We start from the raw sequence: 22,233 nt of genomic DNA, 5'->3' as shown, positions 1-22,233 counted from the left end.
TTTTTTTTCCCCTTCCCCGCTCCATCTCGGAAGGGGGTAGGGGGGTGAGCTAGAAAAACTACAAAGGTTCGCGTCCAAATACGTCATGTCGTCATGGCCCTACAAATGGGATGTGCGGCGAGGCTTCTTGGGCAAATTCTGTCCGTATGCGTGCTCACATGGTCATTTCCTTCAAAGATTCGAATGGGAAAGAGAGTGCTGTCTTAGCTTGATGGTACCTACCTACCTTACCTTACCTTTGGCCCGGTCCTCACCCCCGTAGTGTGCCTCAGTTAGGTATTCGTACACTAGGTACGTTAAGGAAGCACAGAAGGTACCTTAGGTATAGAAGGTAGGTATGGAAGGTACTCGATTTTGAAGACTATCCGCGCCGCCCGCATTTTGAGTCCTCTTTTTCGCAAACAGCAGACTCCAGAGACATTGCCATCTGACAACTACCCACGCACCCGCCACCAGTCCCTAATCAGCAATCCGCAGCCAAGCTTTCTCTCTTGCCAGTAGGTTCTTGGTACCGCCCAAGCGCCCTACCGACCGACCTACCGCTCTGCCGCCTTACTCCCGAGCTGAGGATATGAACGCCGGCTGCCTGGACGTCTGACTGTTCCCTGCCAACAAGCCCGAAGCGGAATGGATGCGGAAGGTTCACGGAAGAGAGAAGGCCATTGTGGCAATGATGTTTGCTTCTAGAATCTTTCTCTTTCTGTGCTAGTGTTCTTTCAATCTCCGTTGATGGCTGGTTCCGACTCCCAATTGGATCCTGATCCTTTTCTCCGCCCCAAAATCTCCGTCTGTGGGAGCGCCATCAACGCACGCGGCACCTCATGCTTCCTGGCGGGGTGGAGCCTCCTTGGTCAGCGGCTGCGGGCGATATGCACCACTGAGTCTGACACTGACGCGCTCGCAGTGGCAGCACCGTGACCTAACGAACGACATCCGACATGGGTGGACTTACTCAAACTTCGCTGGAAGCCAGGAGTCCCGGGCCAGAGTCTTCAAGTCTCCAAGTCACGTACTCACCCGCCGGATGCTGGATGCTTGCACGGAGCAATCAACCAATTGAACGCGCGCCGACGAGTTGGTTGGGACACCGTCACCACGAAACCATCAGATCCCGGACCATGCCGGCCATATGCACTTGGGTCCCTCCACCTGGGCTCTACCACCTGAAGCATAGAGGTATGTGGGGATCCCTTGGCATTTAGCCCAGTACCAGTGCAGTGCACGAAGACAACAGCTGACTGGACCTCGGTACGATGCAGGGACCCAACGACGCAAAAATCTCCGTAGCGCCGACGGCGTCACCGGTATCCCGAATCGCATTTCACAGTAAGGTATCCGTAACCGCCCTTGATGCGCTGTTACTTTCGCACCGAATGCGATTCAAACTCCAACCACAGGACGGCCGGAGATCACATATCTAGGCGGACCCGGCCGTCCGACCCAACAAAGGGGTTACTGTCTCCGAATCGCGCCGCGCCGCCGACTCAAGTATCTCAACGGCGCTGGGCGCTACACGGTCAACATCCGTGGGAGGAGACCCTCGGGTGCACTCGCTTCGGATACGATCTCAACATGCATGGCCCACTTGAATTTCCAGTCTTCGACTGTTTTTGATACTTCTACTTGCTGGGCTCTGGGTCTGTTATTTGTCTCGTTTACGGTTCACCCAGGCAGTACTCCATGGCAAGGACCTCAACTGACTCCTGCTTGACCCTCTCTCTTTCTCTGAACCGCCAGAAATTTGCCCTTATTCTATTGGCCGCATTGACATCAAATCTAGAAACACCAGCTCTGCGACGAGTCTCCTAGTTTCCACGTCTAGCGTATGGTGGGGTGGATATCTGTAAAGGGACTGGATCTTGAGCGCCTGAGCAATATTCTGGGGCTATTCATCGTTTTTTGCCGTCGTCCGCAGCTGTTCCCAACGTGTGATTAGCAGACCAGCTGTAGGATCTTCGTTGGTTGAGATTGTTCCGCGCGATATGCCCCCAATTCCGCCATTGGGGCCAGATATGACTACACAGGTAGAGGGACCTGAGTCTTGACGGCCCGCTCACGTTCCACGTCTAACACAGGACAACTCCACTGGGCCCTGCTCTTGCGCGCGGGTTCGTACCGACAACGATCGGCAGGAACGTTCAGGCGATCTCCCTATCCCCAGCTCCACCGTCTGTACCTGATTCCGCTGAAGAGAAAGAAAGGATGAGAATGCTCGGGTTCCGTCTTACATGGACACGTGGAGCCGACGCTCTTCCCGTTGACATATTGAATCCAGCCTTTTGTTGTCGTGGACAGGTGGGCGGGAAACGTTGCCAGAAAGCGTAAAAGACGGTCCTTGAGTCCCGGTTTTCTTACTATCAAACATTTTGAAAGATGAATCCATGCGCGCAAAACGGCGCGGAGTTCCCGTCCATCCAGAACCCCTCGTAAGGGATACGGGTACCAAACTCAACGACTCCTTTCCAGGGAACTCCTCGGTGACCTTGCCACTCGGAAGCGCCATTCGCTCGACAATGCAGCCGCCTGAGTCGTTGGACATTTCAAACCCTTCAATTGCGCAGGGAGGAAGCGGAAGAGGGGCTTGGGAAACCGTGCCCACCTGTCGCCCGCCCTTTGGCGACCATCTCACCTGTATCAAATCAACGGGACAGCTCAAAATCCCTGGGTCGATCGTGGGAGCCAGGCCCAGCGATTTCACGGAGCTTAGTGGCGCTTGTGGTTCTTTTTTCTGTCTCGCGAGAGTAGTGGTGTCAAAGTTGTCAGCCAGCCTCTCGGCCGCCACTCCATTCCCTCCGTAGCGTGGAACACACATCCGTTTGACCGCCAGGTCGCGTTTGCCCTTTCCAAGAAAAGACACCCGTCGGCCCCTCACAGGGACGCGTCGAGGTGGGAAACGTCCTACTGTTGACTCTCTGGTACATAGGACCTCCCCTCACCTCCCGCTTCCTCGTCCCCGCTATGTAACCGCTCGAATGTGTGTGTTTTACGTCAATCTTTTGCAAGATGTAGCCTACAATGCTTGTGACTCGTGAGCGGCGGCGGCGACGGGGCACACAGCAGGGGGAGGCGGAGAGAACAACGGGACAGTATACAATATGCCACCATGGGACCACCAAGCGGACAACAGATCAGAGTGCCAAGGAACCAATGAACCCACAGTCCGGCGCGGAAGGGTTTCTCGGCGTCCCGCAACTGAAATCCAATTTGTCTGCCTACCTACCTGCCTGCCTGCCTGCCGCTGAGGGTTGCCTCAACGGAAGCTGTCCCAGAGCAAACACCTTGGCCCTATCCGTAGTTCAGTGTGGCTTAGCGTAGTTGGACATCGGCAAAGGACCGGCAAGAGACCGGTATGGGGGTCCTTGGGGATGCCGTACCTAAAGTAGGGTTTCTTGAATGCAGCCGGCACCGGACCCGAGCCATTAGATCAGAAGTAGAAGGGGGACCGGTGCTGGATAGAGACCAGGACTGAGCCAAGGTACCTTGGCTGGCAGGCAGACATGCCAAAATTGACGTGATGAAATGATTCAGGCAGGCAGCGAGCGTGTGGTTTTGCGTGGTCCCGGGGAGTGGGACCGCGTCAATCAGCTGCCGCAATGTCCTTGCCCTTCGCCAACGCAGAGTCGCCAGTATCCGATCCTAGACACCCATGTGATGATTGAAAATTTGGGTGACGCAAATCTCGGGTTGGCTGGGCTAGTCCGTTGGATCTGAGCTGCCATAGCTCCTTCGGCTAAGTCATGGGGGACTTACACGTATAGTACCTAGATGCGGATAGCTTCTTCTTTGAGCGCCTGCGGGGGCATTCACAGAGTTGTACTGACGACTCAACACCGTTTTGAACCTTGCTCATATTCCAGGCTATGAGTGTGATTTGACCCCTGACGCTCTTTCCACCCATCTTTTCGAGATGCCAAGCACAAACAGCAGTGGTCGGACATACATACAAACACTTGTGCACAGAATTTCAACGAGAAGCCTCTACGCCCGGCTTTCCTGTGGTATCCATCCGAGAACTCCCAATACCTCTAGGCAACGCCTGGCCATCCGAGTTCCCCATGTCCCTCCCACGAAGGCAAATAATCATATCGAAAAAAAAAGTCAAGCAACTAGAATGGACAGACCTCAGCTGCTGTCCATGCTTTCATCATCCTGATTCCGCACTGCTCAGCAATATGGTTCTTCGATCATTCCAAAACTTGCCATGATGCATCGACTACACTCCGCTGCCCACCGTGCTGCAAGCTTGGAAGACGGATATCGTTGTTTACAAATCAGCGAGATCAAATTCGCCGCTGAAGCCCTTGTTGAGAAGCATACCGGCGATTCTCAGGCGTTGCTCTGGCAAATCTTCGCCAGAGTAAGCGTCAATGGCATTTAGCCCGAGAGCGAGACACATTCCATTGGTGATCGTGAATACACCGCAGTCGTATCCATTGGTCTGCATCGGAGCCTCGTGAGTAACTGCCTTCCATTCGCTGGCCTTATAGTCGCCACCTAAGAAGGCTTGGACCCAAGCCAAGGCTCTATTAGTGTGAGCGGTCGAGCCGGCAGGATTGAAGGAATCCATGTGCGATACGGTACGCATCTTGGGCCGGATGACGAGCAACGTCCAATGGTTGTTCTTACAGATGGGCATGAGGATCGTCTCCAGGTTGAGGAAGTTGTTTTTGTTGACTCCGTAACGGCGAAGTGCTCGTTCAGTGTTTTGGACACCATTCTCCTCCAGTCTTTTGTAGAAAAACGAGCCCATGGCCACGCACACCCGGTTTGGTGCCTTGACGTCCACGGCGCCTACAGCCACATTGACGTATCGGTCGAGCCATTGCAATGCTCCATTGACAATTTCGTCGTTGAGCCATACGGTTGCCGGGACTACTTTTGCGAAGTCATGTCGCTTGAGGGAGACGCTTTCAGCTGTAGTTGCGAGTGTCTGCTGGGGGTTGGCCCGCATCGTGGCATTTACCCTCTCGGTCCATTCGACCGGTAAAGAGGTGACCAAACGTCTCCGAGGAACGCGGAGTCCACCCGTCTTCAACAGCCTCTCCTCCTTTGCCTTTCTAGCTTTCTTTTCCTCCTCTTCTCTTCGGCGTGCCTCGTCGACGTCAAGCAACAGCTGCAAAGCGAGAGAAAGGTCTTCGAGCTCCTCTTCTTTGTCGTCCGAGATGGTCAGATCTGCCAGGGTTGGGAGGGTTAGCGGGCTAGGTGGGCAGGATGACGGGTCCTGGTCTTCGTCCTTGATGAAGAATCCTTTAGCTTCAAGGCCGTTTAATGATTTCCTAAGATGCTGCAGCAGTTGAGGTTGGCAGCGGGCCGCGATTTTCTCTCCGTCGCTATCTTCTAATATGTCTTCAGATTTTGGCTCGGTGCATGGGTACTGATCCGGTATCTCAGTGGTACGACTGTCTGACAAGCCGTCGATCTGGGCGTCGCTCAGAGGGCTGGTGTCCACAACGTAAGCAAGTGGTGATCCAAAAACGGTGGGAGAGCCGAATATCCGGTTGAGAAAGCTCGTCGATTTCAACGGCGAAGGAGTTGATTGCTTGGCAGATGAGAATTGCACTCTTTTGAGGCTTCGTGATTTGTGAAGTCGCTTCAGTGAGGCAGGAGATTGTTTGTCTCTTTTTAGTGCAGAGATGGGGCTTGGTTTGCAGATTAAGTCGTCTGATACCATGCCGGGGGGCGGGTTCTTGTACGCAGACCTGCGTTGATTTGCGATGTCGACTAAGTGATCTTTGACAAACATATACGCATCGGTAGTCCTTGCAGGAGGACAATAATTTCCGGAGTTTGTGATTGCATGGGCGGATGGGATTTGTCTCCGATAGTTGACCTTTATCGAAGCTTCCGCCTCCTCATCCAAAACTTCGCTGTTTGTTTTGGTGTCCGGAAAGCTGCCGGGCATTGCAACATCGATCCTCGAGACGGGGTCTTCGGATGCTTCGATGCCGAAGGTATCACGTCCCCGGAAAAATTTCATGACCTTTCCAACTAAGCCAGCCCGTTGGACGAGTCCAGGCATTGGCTTCCGACTAGCCAGGGCGACCAAGTCGGCACTGATTCCTTGAATAACTCGTCGCGGTACGCCAGCCTCAATCAGCACGGGAGTGCATTCATCAGGAAAATGGTCGAATAGGCGCTGTGCCATGGTAATGGCAAAGTTTTCCTCGGGGCTGAAAGTATAGTTCATGACAGACTGTGGGACCTTGAAAGTGGTCTTCAGATCCGTTAAGAAGGTGTGAGAGTATATACTTTCAAGAATCCAAGCAGTTTGCTGGAAAGTCTTGAGGTATGGACTGAGGACGTAAATATGCTGCACGGGGTTTTCGTCGTCCACTCGAAAGACAGGAGACCCATCCCTGGATCCTGATCGCCTCTTTTCGATCCGGCGGCAAAAACTCCTCAAAGAGCGTACGAGCGGAGCTACGTGATGCCAATGAGCGATTCTTGTCGATTCATCAACCCAGATTAGGTTGGTTTTGAACGATTCCATATTTGCAACCCCACCGCGTTGCTGTACGGCTGGGCTTTCGTCGGCAAATTCATCCACAACCTCCAATTTGATGCGCTTTGTGCCAGTATCTCCATTCCGCTGATCACGAGAGAGTCTCTCAATGGGAATAAAGGTATGATTGCGAGGGTATACTACGACTGAATTAGAATGGGCTCACGACCGTCTGTTAGAAGCAAACTTACCGTAGCCAACGATGCTACCGGAGACTTTTGTGACCGTGCCACGGACTGATGTCATGATATTGATGAGCCAATTCGCGTAGTCTCGAGGTCTCTGTTGACCATGATCAGTATCGCCCTGACGTAAGATTGCCATACAACGTACGTCTTCTTCGTTAGGGACCAGAACGGCAGCACCTCGAGCGTTCGCGAGCGGCTCCTGCACGGGCTCCCTCCCATCCGTTGCATTCGCCAGGATGAGGTCGAACTCTGAGTCTTGAGCTGATCGCTTCCGTGATGGGTTTGTAGCAGGTGAGCCTTCGTCCGTGGATCGCGATTCTTGTTCGGTGGGTTGAGCTGTGATTGTCTTCAAGGTCGACCCCTGAACGCCAAATCTTCTAGTTCTCGAATTTCCATTCACTTCGATGAGTTTTAGTTCGTTGGGAGGGATAACGATTGTTGATTGGTTGGGGCAGAGGGAGCAAGCACCTGGTGACACCGCAGATGGCGAACTAAGACAAGTATCCTCAGACTCCGACTCGGCTTCTGAGTTAGAGTAACAGAGGTGGAAGCTTGAGGATGAATGAGAGCACTTCCTTGTAGAGACACTTGCGGTAATAGTATGATTGCCTTGTGTTCTTTTGGCTAACTCGGTGGTGACTGGACCACTCGGGCCGAAGAGCTCGATTCTTCCCTCTGGCTGGATCACAAGATCCTTCAAACTGAGGCGCTGGGCCCTAGAGACGGCGGTGTGGACGCCGGGGAGTAGCCTTTCCAAGGCAGGTAAGTGCCTAGAGCTCTTGGCGATACGGGTGGCCTGCGGCGCAAGTCTCGCTGGAGTAGTCGCTGGTCTGAGGTATGCGGACTGCCGAGACCTAGGGAAGAGAATGGCCTTATTGGGGAGCTGGCGAACGAACAAATCTTCCGAAGAGAACTTTCTTTGCTTCTCGTTCTTTGAAGGACCCGGAATTTGCCTCCGCCCTTTAGAACAGATCCGCGACTTTTCGTCCTTTGCTTTAGCCGGTGTGAAGAGAGGGGTTTCGGTAAGCCTCGACGATCGTGTGGGAAAGAGGCCTCTGGCTTTCAAAATCCCAAGCAAAGGCTGTTGATCTTTCTGAGGGGAGTGGATAGTGTTGGCTGATCTCGATGTCTTCTCCTCCTTCTTATGCGTAGCTTCTCTCAGATGTTCCGCTTCCTCGGCCTTCTGGCACGCAGTCTTAGGGATTTCCGTCTGTTCGACTGAAACTCGCTTGGGGCCGGATTTCGGGCTGTCGGTAGTCTGAATAAAGGTTGTCAATTGCTGGGGAGCATGAGTGCCGACAAGGCGAACGCGGTGATCGAGGCCTGAGTTGACGAGGGCTTTTTGGCTAGGCCGGTGGGATTCGCAGCTGAATTCGAAGGTTCTGGGTTTCTCGATCTTGGGTGGTTTTGCTCGACCGTTTTTGCTGCTCGCGAGGCACTCTTCCCGAGGGATGAAAAAGCCGACTCTGCCCTCGAATATTTGCTGAGGCTTGACGCGAGGGGCTCGGTGATTCGGGATCTGCTGCTGGTCTGGAGCCATGTTGATTAGCTTGGAAGGAAGCACCACGAAAGTCAAAGGCGAGACGGCGCGAAAGAGAGCAGGCGTAGATGAAAAGTGCGATGAAGCGAGAAAAAAAAAAATTAACGCCGGGGGTTTTTACTGTGCTTCTGTAGCTTCGCGATCAGGAATTGGTGCAAAGGCGCGTGGCTGAATCGGAAGGTGGGTGTTGTCGCGATGCCAGAAAACGGCCGTGATGGAAAGTTGAACTGGGCTGCGCGTGGCGGATCGAGGTTGAGAGAGGCTCTGTAAGGCGAAGCGCGCTCTTTGTTGTAGGGGAAGAAGTCGCACTGCTGTTCATTGAGAAAGATATTCAAGGCAGGTAGGTAGCAACCAGAGATTGAAATGGCATACGCGCCTCCAATAATTGCGCACAAGAGGAAGGAAGGCGCGGACAACAGACACGGTGGGGATTTGAGAAGTCCCCTTTGGCATTGCGATGGAGATGGCCTTCACAAGGTACGTAGATTATATAGGTACCGAAGGTACCTGCGCTAATAGGCTTCATTTTTGGCAACTCTGAAGCTGCAGACATGGCCCCACTACCTAGCACATCTGGCTGAGGTGCCGCCGTGCATACCTACCTTACCTAAGGTAAGGTAGGAAGGCACCTACTCCCCTCTTTCCCGTCACCTTAAGCTGCGGAAGGAGCGAAACAACCATCTAAAATGACATATTTGTTCATGTTGCATTGGAATACGAAGCACCTCTCATGAGCAGAACATGTACCCATCAAGCTTCTTCTACTTCTTCTTCTTCTGCTTCTCTCCGTAGACATCTGTTTGATCTCGACGGCATGTCGGATGTACTTGTTTCTGAGCCTGGCTTTCGCTTGGTTGATACACGATGGAGGAAAAAAATACTTTTCTTTGTCTTCGTCAAACGAATTTGCAGATGATGCTGTGGTGTCTATCGTGAAATATATCGGACTAGCCTACCCCTCTCTTACAGAAATCCACTTGTTGTTTCGCTCCAATACGCCATTAAGTAAGGTCCCGACTCAGTACCTGTACACCAATATTGTGAAATCCTCACCCAAAGCACTGTCACACATTCTTTTGCTACTCGAGTGCATCACAGCTGTGCTAGCGTCTCTCCAACCTTCTTGGTGCAGAATGCGCCGAAGTACTCGTTCAATGCATCAACCGTGCCGCTGCCTTCGACCAGCTTCGCAACCATCCCAACATAACCGTCAGGACGCACGACGACAACGCCACCCTTTTCCTCATCAAGTCCCAATTTGGCATGCGCAGCAGCCTTGGCGTCCGGCACTCGACGATCCCACCTGTCATCGGCGTATACATGGTCGCGGTACCGCCCCAGTACCTCCGGGACGTCGCGCGAAATCTCGATGCTGTTTCTCTTTGCCGCAAAGATCGTGGCCAGTGAGAAGAATATGCTGTGAGGGTTGTGTTGCTCGTGGTGTGAAACGCTGTCCACGTCTTCTCTTAGATAGGAGGCGTAGAACGAGCGCTTGTTGTTGAGATGAGTAGCGAAATCTCCGAGGGCCTGGCGAGTAGTTGAAGGCTTTCCAGCAAATACGAAGATGCGGAAGGAACCGTTGAGCGGTATTTCTTGCTCCAGATGGACAACATTGGCATCGACAACCCTCGTAACATCGGCGTTCATAAACAGGCGGCCTGTGCGAAGCTTCGTACCCTCGGGGTGGATCAAGGATGATTTAGCCCGGTGTGATTCAGACCAATTCAAGACATTTGGCTTGTAGGCCACTCCATAACCACTTGTAAACTCGCATGACTCCTTGAAAGTCTTGATGAACGCGTTTTCGGACTGCTCCTGGCCGGCGTTCTCGGTAGCTGCCTGAGCTTCGCTTGCTGCGTCAGGTCGTTGAGAGAACAGCTTAGCGTACCTATTGTCGAAGTCGAGCAAAGTTTCAGCTACGTCCCTCCTCTCAGTTTCATACGTTTTGAGAATATCGCGCTGCGCAAACCCAGCCTCTACAGCGTGGATCTTCCAGGCCAGATTTTGGGCGTCAAGGAACGCAGTGTTCATGCCTTGGCCGGCCTTGGGCTGATGTTCTGGTTAGTACAGAAGCTTCTTTTCGCTCTTGTAAGGATCACTCACGCTGTGGGTGTGGCAGGCATCACCTCCAAGGAACACCCGCTGATCTAGAGTGTAGCGGTCCGAGATCCCTTGTCCGATAGGGTAGACTGAATACCACTCCGTTCTCTCCCATTCGATGGAATAAGGCTGCAGTATTCGCTGAGCCGATTCCTGTACTTCTTGCTCGGTTGCCGTCTTGCGCGGGTCGAAGTCTGGGTCAGTGGAGGATGCGATTTGGATGTACAAACGGACCATGTTATCCTCCCGAGGGATGACCATGATGGAGCCGTGCTTGCTATGGATTGTGCATTTCATCTATCTCAATGTCAGCATCTGACCCGACAGACTTTTCCTCACGAACGTGCTTACCTTGATGTCTGGAAAGTCGGTCTTTACAACGCCATCCATGACACCCCATACGTAAGATATGGGATCTTTGTGCTTGATGCCAATCTGTAGTTGGTTCCTGATGAATGAACGAGCACCCTCGCCGCCAAACAGGTATTTGGCACGCAACGTCTCTTGGGCGGTCCCATCGACATGTCCAAGTTTAACCTCAACAGGATACTCGGAGTTTTCGGCCTCATTTGATGAGAATCCCGTAATGGTCCATGGCCGTTGAACCTGCACGCCGTTCTTCTCTAGGTCATTGATGAAAACGCGCTCAATATGACCTTGGTGCAAAAGGGTCGTGAAGGGATACCTGGCATCGACGAATTCCGGGCAACTCGCCCAAGTTCCAGTCCTGGCGATTCCGTTGCCCGACTTGGGCGGGTCCCAAAAAGCAACCTCGTAGACTCTAGCAGGCTTGTGAGCCATAATAGCCGATTTGAGGCCCATGTTGCGAAGAAGGTCGAGAGAGCGTGGTTGAATGCCGTCGGCCCTTCCAGTTGGGGTCGGCTCAGCTCGGTTGTCGATGTGCTTGATTCTGTATCCCCATCTGGCTAGAATGGTTGCCAGCATCAGGCCGACAGGCCCAGCACCTACAATTACTTTGGGAAAACACGTCAGCAAGCAACTTAACGCGGATTCGGGTAGCAGTGACTTACCGATGTCATAGTAGGTGCCTGACTGGCGATCAGGTTGCGTCTCCATCTTACAATAAGAAGTGCAAACTTCGGTCGAATCGAATAAGCAAAAGCAAGTCTGTGGGAGCGGATCAATGGCTGACGGGGGCTTCTAAAGGTTAGTCGAAGGAGGGGAGTTTTGCGCCAAGAAATCAGAGAAGGATGGTGTCATCGAGAAAAGAGCCGCGTGGGTAGGGAAACGAGGCGGCGAATGGCTTTATATACAGTAGAAGACCGATTGGCAGAGAGATTTCAATCGGAGCAAGGACGGAATAGACGGCGGGAAGATTTCCGTGGACCACTGGACAGTGAGACCGATCCCAAGGGGACGAAGAGGCCGGCATCGATATCGGGAAGCAGACTGGGGACGGCAACGCAGGCCGGGAACTCCAAATCCCCACACTAGGGTGCAACTTGGGTGGTCTTTGGCATATAGGCAGCCAGGATCACGGATGTGGCCAAGTGCGACTCAAGCTGAGTCTGACCAATCATGGTATAGGGGAATGGCCATGCTGCAAGTGTGACCCGTGGGTGCGGCAGGCACGTCATGGAGATGCTTCCGAGGGAACCTAAGAGAGAGGGACTCGGGAGGCTTTGCTGAGTGAAGCGCTATGAGAGCCTTCCAGTGATTTGGCCGGCTGGGTATCCCTGCCCGGGGGAGCTCAGACTTGACAAAAGTGACTCGGGTAGTCAAGTCGGCAAGTTGGTGGTGGGGCAGCTCACATCGACTCTTTGGTGGTTGTACCTTTCCCTCAAAAACTCCCACAATAAAGAGCCAAAAGGCAGTTGGAGACGGCATCTGGGCGGCGGTCGGTACATGTTTCGGGACAGCTAAGCTTAGCCTACGACCCCATTTGCCTTGAAGGAGCCAATTATACCTAGGTAATCTAACTCCACCTAATGAAGGCTATCTTGGGGTCCTCGGAAGTTGGAGAAGGCAAAGTGCGGGGAAAGACGGTGCAGCTGCACCCCGAGGGCACTTGCCGTTGGCACCGACCGAACCGAAGTGACATTGTTCCATGGGAGACGTACCTCAGGTATCCGTACCGTAATTAGTAGGTAATGCAGAGCGCCGAAGCACACGTGACCGCGCCTGATGTCTCCAGTCGGGAGGCGACTTCACCATTATTGTGTTTAGGCTAGAACCCGGCCCATAGTTCGATACTCGATTGGCGCCTGGCGTCAGGCGTCTGAAGCGCAAACGCAAGGTGCCGTCTTAATGGCTCGTAACCAGCTTAATGGTCGACTTGAGACGCATAGGGCAGAACTTTGGACGGAACCTCGGCCGTCCAAAGAAGCCCTTCCAACCATCACAACCTCCGGATGTCCCGCATCGTCGAGGGCCTTCTTAAAGTTCTAGGCATCTAGACTCGACCGATCGAAAATACTCAGTCATCAACGCACATGGCCACGGGAGGCATCTAAAGGCTTTTCCACGAACCCTTGCTGGGCGTGCATCATTGCAGATTCTTCACCGCGCCATGGTGTCTTTCATGCGCTAGCCACCTCTTCCGAGACGGGATCAACCTGGCATGAGGCTGGGCCCAGGTGTGTGCTTTGCATTCGAGTACCATCAGTACAATCTCTAGACCAAAACAAAACAAGTTGCTACTAACTAAGGTAGTACATCATTTCAGTGATGTGGTCCAGACAATTAACGGGCTGCTTGCGCAAAACTACTTCGTTATACCACTTGCCGTCATGTCTTCATGATAACTGGATCGGCCTGGATGCCACATTGACCGCTCATTCAAGAGCGTTGGAGCCAGGGCAACTTAATGTCCGACGGACAAGCTACAATGTCGCCAGGCCGAGGTCACCATTTAGTGTCCAAATCTAGCCGCCGTAAGAGATGTTAACTCCCCGGTCATCGGCATCATCAGCGCCACCGGATTCCCGCAGGCGTATCAATGTTCGGCTATGAATGGCTTCTGTGGCTTACTTCAAGCGAAGTGACTGCGGCTGAAAGACTGCAGATATTGGCTTAGCTGGTAGCGGGCGGGTTAGAGGGTATCGCAAATGCCAGACAATCTGTAGTAGTACCATAGGTATATCAGTGGTACAATTGGTCAAGTGACCTGGCGCATCAGGAACAAAAGCTTGTGATCAAGATGCTATATCATGGATACATTCAATCCAGATCGGAAGCTTCCGTACCCGGATGGACCTTCCATTCCGATGCATCGCCAACAAGATTGGGGGGATAGGGAAAGACTCGCGCCTGCCTACCTTGGAGCAGATGGTGTGTGCTTTCCTTTACGACCTACCTAACTAGGTGCTTTCCTGACGACTACGCTTGCTTTCCCTTTACAGTCATTTCTTTGTTGATTCGACCTCCAGGGCTTCGTTGATTTCTCTGTGGTAGGTACTGCAGCGAGGAATCTCACGTCTTGCCTCTCGCTTGTGTTCCCTCGTTCTCCTTCTCACGCTTGCCAAGAACTCGAAAGTCTGTATGAACGCACCGTTGATAATACTATCGATTAAGACGACGACGAGAAAGCCTCTCTACGCGCAACCGTGCGCCGCCATAGAGCAAGTAGTAGTATCGCAACACGCTCTGACGAACAACTCCCTCAAGGCGTACACCACCGTGCCAAAATCGTCTGACAGCTACCGACCATTCTGGCGACCTTCGAGAACTCTTGAAACGATGCGGAACCGGCTAAGCCTCCAAGCCTGGGTTGAGTCTATTCAGACAGCTGCCCAGGCTGATGATGAGGAGTGGCGGCGAAGGCTCGCCGAGATGGGAAATACTTTCGTCCAGGACACTCTATCGCGGAACGGATATGATGAAGGGAGTATGTTACTGCTGCTGGCTCAAGTTCTTGGCCAAGTACTAAAGTATGCTTAGAGTGCCGCAACGTACTTGTCAGATACTGTGCACACATACCCCGGAACTATCAATACCGGGACGGTGTTCAACTTGTGAGTCGGGCACTCTCATTCGCTCTGCCAAGATACATAACAAGCTCATGGTGTCCACGGCAGGTGTTTCTGGTCCTGCGCGAACACCTCGGAGACGAGAATCTGGATTTAGCTGGAGGCGTGCTATACGAGTTGATCGAAATTGACTGCCAATATTCCGACGACCCGGGTGCTGAGTTTCAACGCTGGAAACATGATCATCTTAATCGACATGTAAGCTAGCAGTCCAAGTAATTACGGTCGCAGCTGCTAACGTCGACGCCGCAGTCCAACCTTGAGTTGCCCCATATTCCTCATATGAGTACGATCACTTCGTCTGTACGGCCCACGGTGAGTCTTGTGCGGTGGCGCCAGCAGCATCCGCATCGGTATCCGATCAGGCTTTCAGACTATTACCCATCGACAAGGGTAAGCTCCAACGAGCCAAGTTGCATACGCAGTCGCAAAGCTTGGATGATTGACCACACTATGTACGTTTCGACCCGTGGTGGTGGCACCTGTGCTTTCCGCAGTCCCAATCCGAAAGAACTGCATGAAATGCAATGGCAGCTTCAAGCTGGGAGGGCTGGCAGGTTTGTCAAGGAAGAAAAAGTCGTCCTAACTACTTCAATACATCAAGAAACGGAGAAGAGCAACTTGGACAACAATCCCGATGACGACAACATTTATGCGAATAGGTCAGACTTCAGGAAGTCTCTGTCTCTTCTCCGTGCGCTAAAAAGGAGAGGAAATACTTCGATGTCTCGATATGCTGAAGAACCGCCGCCTCGGAGCAAACGCCTTAGTTGGCTCACCAACATGTTCGGACTGGAAACCGTCCTGTCTTTTCGCGCATCTCCCAATCCGAAGCCTGTGCCTCTGCCTGAAGGCTGCGTGACGCCGCATGCAATTTTCGCTAGGAAGTTTTCCTTGATAGCCGATAGCCAACCTCTACCGCTGTCGCTGTCTCACGAGATGATGCCTACGGCGGACATCAAGGCCAGGAAGCTGTTGGCGGATGCTGCCGTACAGGGGCTGATGAGCCCTTCCTAGGAGTTTCGTGGCCCATTCACACCTCAACTCGGCTTTGATGGTGGACTAGACCATCGACGGGTCTTTGTTGACCCTGCCGCTGCGCCATCCCACGCATACGGCCGATTCTTATCTCACGAGACAGTTGTCAGTTCTCGTAGGCAAAGCGACGTTGGTTCCCCTAAGCCTATCAGAACACCAAAATCCCAACGCGGCCACGATTGGTTTGGCCTGGATATCGCTACTCCAGAATCTGATAAACAAGGGCACAGTCCCCTTGCATGGGGCATTGGCACCGAAAGGCCGCCGAGTATGGCTTGGGGCGACTCAATGAAGCGTGACTGTAAGAACTATCCCCTCCCCAGCAGTAATTGGTTCGGCCTAGATGGTGCCGTAGACGACGATGTCGGCACGACGCCGTCCGCCCAAGATAGCGCCTGTTGCAAGAGCCTGGCTCGCACACAATGCGGGGTTGCCGCTAAGAACGACGGATTCCAAGCGCCAACAAATTTTCGTTCGAACTCACAGACCATCCGGTCTATTGCGCGTCCCTCTGGGAAATGGCAGGATTCACCCAGGTTCTCCCAAGTTGGCGGGGAGCGTGGTGTTCCTGATCATCGATGGCTGGTGGTAGATAAATCAAGGATACACCCTGTCAATGTCGTCGACATCGAGACCCACAAACTGCGGCTTGCTCCATCTCTCAACCAACTTCGCAGCCCAACTCTTTCGGCTAAGCTCGCAGGCTCGACACTATTCAGTATTTGTAGCCCTTCCGATAATGACGGAGTCCGGCAAATTGCTACTGAAGTCATGCTTGGAAAAGCTCGAGAGCTGACCATCACGAAGCAACAACCCGTCCTTCGTGACGTCGGACGGGGGTCTCGCTCCAGCAGGATGGCCTCAAGCGATCGATCGGAGAAGCGTTCTCACTCCAGAGCGTCATCGAGGCCCAGCTCGTCTCTGAGTCTGGATGTTATGAACTCTAGTAGGTGTTTTCTGCTGTTTATAGACTTTCAGTCGAGATCTTTGGTACTGACACTCGTCGCTCAAGCACGGCATCAACCATCGCTTTCGGCGTTCTACGCATACGTTCAGAGTGATTGTTCTCCCTCAGGCTCACTTGGTGGCTCGCAATTAGATATGGGCGTTGTCACGGGATCTCAGGCATCCTACAGCGACTATCACATGGAAGATGTACGTACGAGGCAACGCAAGTTGCGATCATCCTTAAGCCTGGAAAAGGTCGCAGCATCTGAACCATCGGAGGCTCTTGGCGCAAAGCCACTGGAGTGTTCCCCTCGACGTAGGTACTCAAGGTCTGCCTGGGGAGAAACGACTGACGTACCGCAGCAAGCGATGTGAGGGATCAATTATTGTCACAGACAGAGTACAAGTCAGAGCAGAGAACTGACGGCTTCTCGTTGTCGGGAGAAGACTCCAGTGAGCGGCATTTCTCACTGATGCTTGAGGGTAGGTAGACTGATAACTAGAGTGATGTTTTGCTACTTTTCCCACGTCCCTGTCTGTCCTTCATCGTTCCTCGTCGGCCATCGTCATCCCTCCCTTTCCCGCCGAACCGAATTTTGGCTTATTTGCGTATTCCGGTCAAACAGAACCTCGCCCCGCCTTAGACCCTGCCGGAGAATCAGTTGACCTAGAAGCTATTTTTCCACAAGGAGGTATGCAAACAAACGTGCGTGCTTCACCATCCGGGAAGCCGCTGCACAAAATTCACCTTTCACTTCAACTGACCAATCTCCCTTCTTTTTCTTGATCCTCGGCAATGCGCTAAAGTGTGTATTTGTTTATTTAGACCCTTCATCTTATCGCAGTCGGATTGAGGCTTGGATTTCGGACCTTCGGACGAGTCAATTCGAGGACCCTGAACTTGTCGGCCCTTTTCCTCAGGTTGTCCTTCAAAGATCTCGTTCTTTACTACTTTCAATCAATCAACGTGCGAGACCTGACTTCCGCGAGAATTCGTTCCGCTCGAGGGTTGGGAAGCTCAACGAATCCAAACGTCGAAGAAAATCTCGCTCCGTTGGCTCTCGAATCTCCAATCAGCGCTATACTCGAGAGAAGACGTCAACGACGTCGACTGATCTTCCCGCCATGGCACAGGACTCGGAGAGATCGGGAGGCAAGGGTCGAGTTACGGTACCCTCGGCCATGAAAGGGAGCTTCATTCCAGTATCGCCAAAGAAGCATCGATCGCCGTCGCCCCAGAAGCACAAGCCGAACAAGTCCGTTCAGATCAATCTGAATTTAACTGAAAACCAGATGGACAGATTGACTGATGTGTGAGGATTCTCTCCGATGAGATGCAGTCTCAATGTGATGGCTAACGAGTGGTCAGGTTCAACGCTGCAAGCGAGTCGCCATCTCGCCGTGAACGAGTGGACAACTTTAGTCGGCCCCGGTCGCCGGAACGAGACATCGACTTCACTGGCGCCCAACCTTTGCCTCGGGGTCATGGAGTCCCTTACCACCAGAGGTCTCCCACAAACGCCAACAGCCACCAGAGACCCCTCGAGACAAGCCACGAATGCGATTCCACCACTTTCTCGGAGTTGATGCCAAGCTCACCTCCCAAGGGCCACAAGGCCAAGGGCTCTCTGGCATCGAGTCTCGCCGAGCGTCGCCAGCAACACGCACCCAAGCCTGTCAACGTCCAAGATAGTCGTCAATACGGGGCTATCGTGGAGAATGCCGGCGGTATGCCGTCCGTCCGTCCGCCTATGACCCCTGATAATCCTTCCCCTGGCAGCAGCGGCCAAGCAGACTCATCTTCCATATACTCTCAGATTGAAGGCCATCCTAGCCCTCTCCGGATCCACAGGGACGCCATCCCACGACATATTAAGCACGTGTTGGAGTCGTACGGCGGCAGGATGGATTCAAAGGCCCCAGCGCTTATTTCTGATACGAGCGGCCGCGGAGGGAGTGCGCAAGGCCGTGGCCCACCCAAAAGTAGACTGGAAGCCCTCGAACAACCAGTCATGGACGCAAGTCAGATATACTCTCCTCTCCGGCCCTACTTCGCCTATAAGGACCTTCCCGTACAGAGAATTGCGGGTAAAACCTTGATTGGCGAGCAAGGATGGCTCGAGCGACCTGATAACAATGCCGACCGCAAGAAAAAGGATAGTTCTCCAAAGAAGCCCGGCCTTCTTGACTACCTCAAGAAGATTGCCAAGGAAATGGTAGGTTTCCCTGTCCTTTAAAGTCCGGATTCTGAGTTATGTAGCTAACCGGTTGGCAGACCGAGAGCAAAACCACCCGAAAACCCAGGGATACGGAGAGGGGGGGGAAAGTCCAGAGAGTAACGATCTCTCTCGATCCCCGCGAACAGAGTCTTCTTTACTGCGAGCTCGAGTTCCATATCAGCAACGCACTGCATGCCTACATCACGAACGAATTGAACCACGGCCGTCTCAATCCGGACAAACTCAAGAAAATTGCTGACGGATGGACGCAGAAGGGCCGCCCAAGAGTGGTTGGGTTCCGTTACGACCTGGAAACACAACTCGATCTTGTTCATCTCCACATTGACGAGTTTCGGTTCTTTGGCCGCCGTCAAGGCAATGCACTGGAAATCGCCGGTCTACTTCACGCGATGAAAACAAACGCACGATCGTTGCGCATTCGTACTTACTGCCAGCCTGATTCTGTTATAGCCAAGCAACTCGTCGACTCGCAATCTCTCTGCAACACCATTGGATGCTCAGAGGCTCAGCAAATAGCCATCGCCGAGATAGCTCAATTCTTCAAGGTCATTGTGGAGAGGGAGCAGGCTTACCGAGCGAAGCTAGACCACGAAAACTCTGCGCCAACGCTGCCACACGGCCAGGGTGATCGTCCATGGGTCCCGTCCAGGGAACTGGTTGAGGGCGCGGACCCCTACGGTGGTCTTCACCTGATACCCGACGGATACGATGTTGGCAGGGAAAATCTTCGGTACAACAACTGAGAAGTAATACTCAGTCTCTTATTGATGCTTCATAGCTTGTAACGACCGAACAGGTGTTTACGACTTCTATGAGAGGCCAGAGGGAGCTGGTGGGCAAAGAATGTGCGGTACGAATCGCAACGGAGGACGTGGCTGCAGATAAGCTAGTATTGAAGCTTTGCGCTTTGCTCGGTATCGGCTGTTCGAGCTTGGTATGCTTCATTCTGTCATTGCGTAGCTCTTGCTGCTAGTGGATACGTGGGATACGTATTATGAACCTGCCCCTGCGCCTGTGGCTGTAGAAGATGATGAGTATATGGCGTATGAGTTATGTAGATTAAGATACATAGTTGCGGGAATGACTTGATTGAGACCGCAAGCACAGCGTTCAACATGTGGTGTAATTGCTCTCGCTTCACGATGACGATTTCTCGAGACAACTCCCATCAAAAAAGCCTCTGACATGGGTTTACGACGAGTGGGGAAGCATATGAATATCAATTCTAGGAAAGGAACTCGTAAATCGTCAAGTCGTAAGATCGCGTTTATGTACAACCAATATCGCTTGTGAAGGTAGTCCCGGCGAATTCAGTTCCTGTATGAATAGCGCTCTTCGCTCCGAAGTCTTCCACGACGATCTTCGTATCCATAGTCAGGATATCCGTCATTCCACTCGTCACGACGCCGGTTCCTCAGGCGGCCTCTGCCATTATCCCAGTCGTGGTCTCTTCCCGTGTCATAGTGTGGCAGATTGCGCTCCCTCCCCCACTTCCTCTCCCAAGCGAGTTGCTGCTCCCTGTCCCTTTCACGAGCGACCTCGAAGCGTCTCTCAATGGCATTAGCGCCAAGACCGCCCACGAGAGCCCCAACGACGGTAGATATCACCCGCGCCTTCTCCGTCTCGCGGGGCGAGCGCGGGCGGTATGTGCCGTTGTCTATCTCCTTGCGGTTGCGGGATCGGACGGTGGCATCGGAAACTTCACGCGCTGCCAGGCCGCCGACGACAGCGCCTAGGAGACCTACACCGATGCCCGACGATGATTGGGTGAAGGTGCTGTCAACCGCGTGGCGGACTTTGCCGATGGGGCTTCGTGGGCGTGAACGCGAGCGTGGTCTGCCTACAGCATAAGCTTGAGGCGGGAGGGAGCGTGGGCGATAGTGGGGATGGGGCGAGAGTTGCAACGCATTCGTGTCGCGGGGAGAGAGCGGTGACTCAGGACCGTAGTATGGGTGCACTGAAGGAGCATCGACGGGGATGGCGCCCGAGACGTAAGGGCCGTTGGCGATTGGAATGGGGCCTCGGTCCGGATAGACTACCTGTATGGGACCAGCGCCGCCGCCGGAGTAGTACTCGGGGGAGTACTCCCTCACCATAGGAGGTGGGTCATCGCGGCGGTGATGGCTTGGGCTGCGGGGCCGATCCTCCCGGATTTCGTGCTCGTAGTATCTGGACATGACTCTTCAAAGTGGCGTACAAGATCTGATACTTTTGAAGGGGTGTTGGCGCGATGATGATGGACTGGGAGGTTTGAGGCAAGTCGACCAGACCGTCAAGACCTGGAGGTCTAACGAGCTAGGCAATACGGAGTCTGCGTAAGGCTGGCGGAGAAGGCGAGAAGTTGGATTCCGGGTGCAAGATACAGAGGGAGCGATGGCAGGGGCCCTTTACGCAGTGATTGGTAAGAAGTTTCCTATACTAAAGGCCGCGCAGAACGCAGGAGTCGTACACAACACAGAGCAGCGGCTGTGGATGTAAAGACTCGTTCTTTGCGTGTCAATACTAGGGTTGGGATTTCGGAGGGAGTGACGGAAAATACCTCAGCTCAGAATCTAGTCAAATAAATCTTCAGGTTGTGTAGGCTTGGTCCGAAGATTGGGTCGAAGAGTCGCGGAAGGAGGCCGCGGGATCAGAGAGAGTTGAGGTCACAGCGTTGAGTATCTGCATGCGGTTGGAACACGGCATATGGACTGCTCCACTGCCATCACATTCGAAGGCGGCTGGGGATGTTGTACCTTATCTACCCGGGTGGCCGACATAGCCCCCCTTGGACGCATGAAGGATGGAGGTCCTCGAGTCTTTTTGGTTGCTTTCTATGAGAAACGGGCGGGGTAGACACCAGTTCCTCTTCTAGATTACCGCCAGGGTAAGGCATTGTAGTCTGATGTCGTTTCCCTGACCTTTTCGGTGTGTAAAGTGCAGGGTTTCAACATTCGAGAGGTGGGTGGGCGATGATGTCACGCATGATGGATGAGTAGGAGGGAGAAGGACATGATACTCGGTAGGAAAGTCCCAAGTTTACGCATGGGAAGTGACCGAGCATGTGCTACCAGAGCAGGACACCATGTTGCAAGAACTACACGCAACGTTGCTGACGTGGGATCAATTAGCTTGGCTTGCGGTGGGCTTAACTACTGCAAGGTAATTACTATGAGTCGTGAATGCCGGAACTCTTCCCAAACTGCCGCGTTGAGCCTCATCCGCCATCACTCCACTCGCTGCATCGGCGGCCGACCTCGCCTTGTTTCTCCACATCCCAAACAAAAGATTGAAATAGCTTGAGTCCTGTCTGTTGGATTGGTGCTGGGTGTGAGATGATCCAGTTGCAGGAAGGAAATGACCACTTCAGAAAGCAGACGGCGATGTGGATTTGGACAGCTACCGAAGATGGCCCCGCCACTCCTTCTAATTCAGGTGGTGTGACCACGCAACGGGCCTTCCCATTGGTCATTTCCTTGGGCGGCCAATTCCCCTCCAAGCTTCACATCGACACAACATTAGCAGGCTTTCCACGAGGCACTCACGGCAGACCTCACCGACCGCGCGGGTGTCAACCATAGCGAAGCTTCGCTGGCGAATTCCCAGCTAGCCCTGACTTGGCTTCCCCTTTTCTCAACTAGGATACCTCGGCGAACGGATCCAACGCCAGCCATCATACTATGTAGGCCCCGAGAATCGGCTCATCGGA

The 22,233-nt window shown here is 53.2% G+C and overlaps 6 protein-coding genes across 6 annotated transcripts; 3 read left to right on the top strand and 3 right to left on the bottom strand.

Annotated features, from left to right (window-relative positions):
- Positions 1-3,907: 3,907 nt before the first annotated feature.
- CORC01_12419 (uncharacterized protein) lies at positions 3,908-4,153 on the top strand (the record flags this gene model as incomplete). Its single annotated transcript, XM_022624040.1, has 1 exon — positions 3,908-4,153. One exon carries the CDS (start codon positions 3,908-3,910, stop codon positions 4,151-4,153), a length of 246 nt encoding a protein of 81 aa, XP_022469473.1.
- Positions 4,154-4,264: 111 nt separating this feature from the next.
- CORC01_12418 (Ulp1 protease family protein) lies at positions 4,265-8,230 on the bottom strand (the record flags this gene model as incomplete). The annotated part of the gene is made up of 3 exons (XM_022624039.1): positions 4,265-6,642; positions 6,694-6,784; positions 6,836-8,230. The coding sequence occupies 3 exons, from the start codon at positions 8,228-8,230 to the stop codon at positions 4,265-4,267; spliced, it is 3,864 nt and encodes a 1,287-aa protein (XP_022469472.1).
- A 1,092-nt stretch (positions 8,231-9,322) lies between these two features.
- On the bottom strand, positions 9,323-11,407 carry CORC01_12417 (FAD binding domain-containing protein; the record flags this gene model as incomplete). The annotated part of the gene is made up of 4 exons (XM_022624038.1): positions 9,323-10,279; positions 10,334-10,627; positions 10,682-11,295; positions 11,362-11,407. 4 exons carry the CDS (start codon positions 11,405-11,407, stop codon positions 9,323-9,325), a joined length of 1,911 nt encoding a protein of 636 aa, XP_022469471.1.
- Positions 11,408-14,029: 2,622 nt separating this feature from the next.
- Positions 14,030-15,336, top strand: CORC01_12416 (uncharacterized protein; the record flags this gene model as incomplete). Its single annotated transcript, XM_022624037.1, has 6 exons — positions 14,030-14,177; positions 14,231-14,304; positions 14,368-14,517; positions 14,685-14,712; positions 14,924-14,981; positions 15,090-15,336. 6 exons carry the CDS (start codon positions 14,030-14,032, stop codon positions 15,334-15,336), a joined length of 705 nt encoding a protein of 234 aa, XP_022469470.1.
- A 792-nt stretch (positions 15,337-16,128) lies between these two features.
- Positions 16,129-19,288, top strand: CORC01_12415 (uncharacterized protein; the record flags this gene model as incomplete). Its single annotated transcript, XM_022624036.1, has 5 exons — positions 16,129-16,303; positions 16,370-16,676; positions 16,998-17,618; positions 17,675-18,521; positions 18,581-19,288. 5 exons carry the CDS (start codon positions 16,129-16,131, stop codon positions 19,286-19,288), a joined length of 2,658 nt encoding a protein of 885 aa, XP_022469469.1.
- Positions 19,289-19,855: 567 nt separating this feature from the next.
- On the bottom strand, positions 19,856-20,722 carry CORC01_12414 (uncharacterized protein; the record flags this gene model as incomplete). Its single annotated transcript, XM_022624035.1, has 1 exon — positions 19,856-20,722. The coding sequence occupies one exon, from the start codon at positions 20,720-20,722 to the stop codon at positions 19,856-19,858; it is 867 nt and encodes a 288-aa protein (XP_022469468.1).
- Positions 20,723-22,233: the final 1,511 nt, after the last annotated feature.

The sequence above is a fragment of the Colletotrichum orchidophilum genome (assembly GCF_001831195.1).
Source record: "Colletotrichum orchidophilum strain IMI 309357 chromosome Unknown Scaffold_152.1, whole genome shotgun sequence".
In the NCBI taxonomy this organism is placed as follows: domain Eukaryota; kingdom Fungi; phylum Ascomycota; class Sordariomycetes; order Glomerellales; family Glomerellaceae; genus Colletotrichum; species Colletotrichum orchidophilum.
Note: the sequence above shows the minus strand (reverse complement) of the source record. Positions and strands in the feature narration are given on the sequence as shown.